Genomic DNA, 2,500 nt, shown 5'->3' on the forward strand with positions numbered 1-2,500 from the left:
TGATTAGGCGCGCGGCGACCTTGGATAGGTCGTGGGTCCCCTGTGCAGCGTTCATGTTGATAGTTGAGTGGATCAATGCCGCTTCTATCATCTTCCTTTGTCGTGGGGCCAGACCTTGCTTGGTGATGGAGGCTTGGCACCACTTAGGGAGATGACCATCGTTATCGACGTGTACAACGAAGGTGCTCTTGGTGTCATGTCGCCGGAGGGCGTGGCGGTGTTCCCCGATTCGTTGTTCATGGAGTCCACGTCCTGTCTCACCGATGCACACCTTGTCCCATCCGCCGCAGGGTATCTTATATACCTGGCTAAGGGGCCTGTGGTGGACTGGCCTCTTTCCTCTGACACTGTCGCCGATCCTTTTTTCCGATGTGGTGGCGATCTTGACTGAGCTCTGGCTGTGGCCACTCTCCTCGATGAGGGTCAGATAGTAATTGATATCGACCGTCGCTTTCTTGTTTTCCTCCAGCGTCCTGCATATGTGGTGGGCGACCAGGAAATTGGCATGCGAGGTGTGTAGGAAATGGAAGGTGATGCGCTCCCCGCGGCCTGTCATGCGGCTCTCGTCGCACTGCATCAGGCTGGACACAGCCTCCCGCGGCCGAAGGCGCAGCTTACTGGCTTCACTGTACAGCTCCTTCACTTCCGGGCAGCATTCTGGCAGAGAGCTCCGACCTGGCTTGGCTTGGCTGAAGGCAACACGAGCCACCAGGTTGAGCCACCGCTGGCCCTCCCTTGGCACTTCCCCGGACAGCTCCCGCTTGCCGTTGATGTGGCACATTTTCTTCAAGAAGAATTTCGTAATGTGCTGGGGAAAAAGAGCATATATTTATAAATAGAAAAAAACGGACACAAACAAACAAAAACATACATAAATGCATACACACACGCGCGTGCACGCACGCACGCCTGCACACACACACACACACATATACAGGTATATATTTCTTCGAGTCACCGAATATTACAGGCAGTAGTGCAGCATGAAGCAGCTCACCCGTCCCGGCTGATCGAGAACCTGCTGCTGGTGTAGGTGGTCGTGACTCCGTGGTGGAAGCTGAAGTTCTTGCCGCTCCACACGAGGGGCATTTGGAGGTACGATAATGTGTTCTCGGAGATAAAAAACTTTCAATATATAATCTTTCAGGACAGTTTCAAGTCCATGATAAGTAGCGCGTGTAACAAGAATGCGTTTAGTCGATGCGCTCTGACTTCAGACTGAAGTATAAATGCAGCGAGCGGATGTATTTGGGGGCCAGAGGATACCCATGACCAATACGCATTTCCCATAAAACATGCAGACATGTCGTTCTCATGTTGCCTCCATGTGTACATTTGTTTTCTGCAGCAAATTGTACGTAGGGAAACACATGAAATTATCTGCTAGTGCCAACGCGTCATAATACAGTACGAGTACAACACAACGCAGCTTGGCCGTGACCGCGACGCGAGTCAATACGTCCGATTCTGGAAGATCAGAAGACCAAGGAAAGTTCTAGACGTTTTGGTTTCCGAGAAGAATTTGCAATGCGTTTTCATGAGTTGTCAATATCTATTATTGATGACAATTGTGATAATGATATTAGTGGTAAATGTAGTTATTTTTATCATTACTATTCAGTGTTATTGTTGTTATTATCACCGTCTTCGTTATCATTATCACTACGATACCATTACATCATTACATCAAATTATTACATCATCCCATCATCACGACATTTGCACATCATCATCATCGTCTTCGCCTTCGCCTTCGCCTTCTCCTTCGCCATCGTCTTCGCCATCGTCTTCGCCATCGTCTTCGCCTTCGCCATCGTCTTTGCCTCCGCCTTCGCCATCGTCTTCGCCTTCGCCATCGCCTTCGCCTTCGCCATCGTCTTCGCCTTCGCCATCGCCATCGTCTTCGCCTTCGCCATCGTCTTCGCCATCGTCTTCGCCATCGTCTTCGCCTTCGCCATCGTCTTCGCCTTCGCCATCGTCTTCGCCATCGTCTTCGCCATCGTCTTCGCCTTCGCCATCGCCTTCGCCTTCGCCATCGTCTTCGCCATCGTCTTCGCCTTCGCCATCGTCTTCGCCTTCGCCATCGTCTTCGCCTTCGCCTTCGCCATCGCCATCGCCATCGTCTTCGCCTTCGCCATCGTCTTCGCCTTCGCCATCGTCTTCGCCATCGCCTTCGCCTTCGCCATCGCCTTCGCCATCGTCTTCGCCTTCGCCATCGTCTTCACCTTCGCCATCGCCTTCGCCATCGTCTTCGCCATCGCCTTCGCCTTCGCCATCGTCTTCGCCTTCGCCATCGTCTTTGCCTTCGCCTTCGCCTTCGCCTTCGCCATCGTCTTCGCCTTCGCCATCGTCTTCGCCATCGTCTTCGCCATCGCCTTCGCCATCGTCTTCGCCTTCGCCATCGTCTTCGCCTTCGCCATCGTCTTCGCCATCGTCTTCGCCTTCGCCATCGTCTTCGCCTTCGCCATCGTCTTCGCCTTCGCCATCGCCTTCGCCTTCG

General features: G+C 52.8%; 1 protein-coding gene across 1 annotated transcript in view; it reads right to left on the reverse strand.

Annotated features, from left to right (window-relative positions):
• LOC122262189 (uncharacterized) overlaps positions 1-1,220 on the reverse strand; it is a 1,403-nt gene extending 183 nt beyond the window's left edge. Inside the window, exons 1-2 of the mRNA XM_043030139.2 lie at positions 998-1,220; positions 1-808 (exon numbers count right to left, since the gene is read on the reverse strand). The exon at positions 1-808 is cut by the window's left edge and continues 183 nt beyond it. Of these exons, the coding sequence (XP_042886073.2) occupies positions 1-781 (781 nt within the window). The 5' untranslated portion in view covers positions 782-808; positions 998-1,220. The remainder of the gene's footprint in view (positions 809-997) is intronic.
• Between the last annotated feature and the right edge of the window lie 1,280 nt (positions 1,221-2,500).

This window comes from Penaeus japonicus, unplaced genomic scaffold (genome assembly GCF_977035675.1).
Source record: "Penaeus japonicus unplaced genomic scaffold, GWHDUDI00000001_assembly GWHDUDI00000023, whole genome shotgun sequence".
Lineage (NCBI taxonomy): Eukaryota > Metazoa > Arthropoda > Malacostraca > Decapoda > Penaeidae > Penaeus > Penaeus japonicus.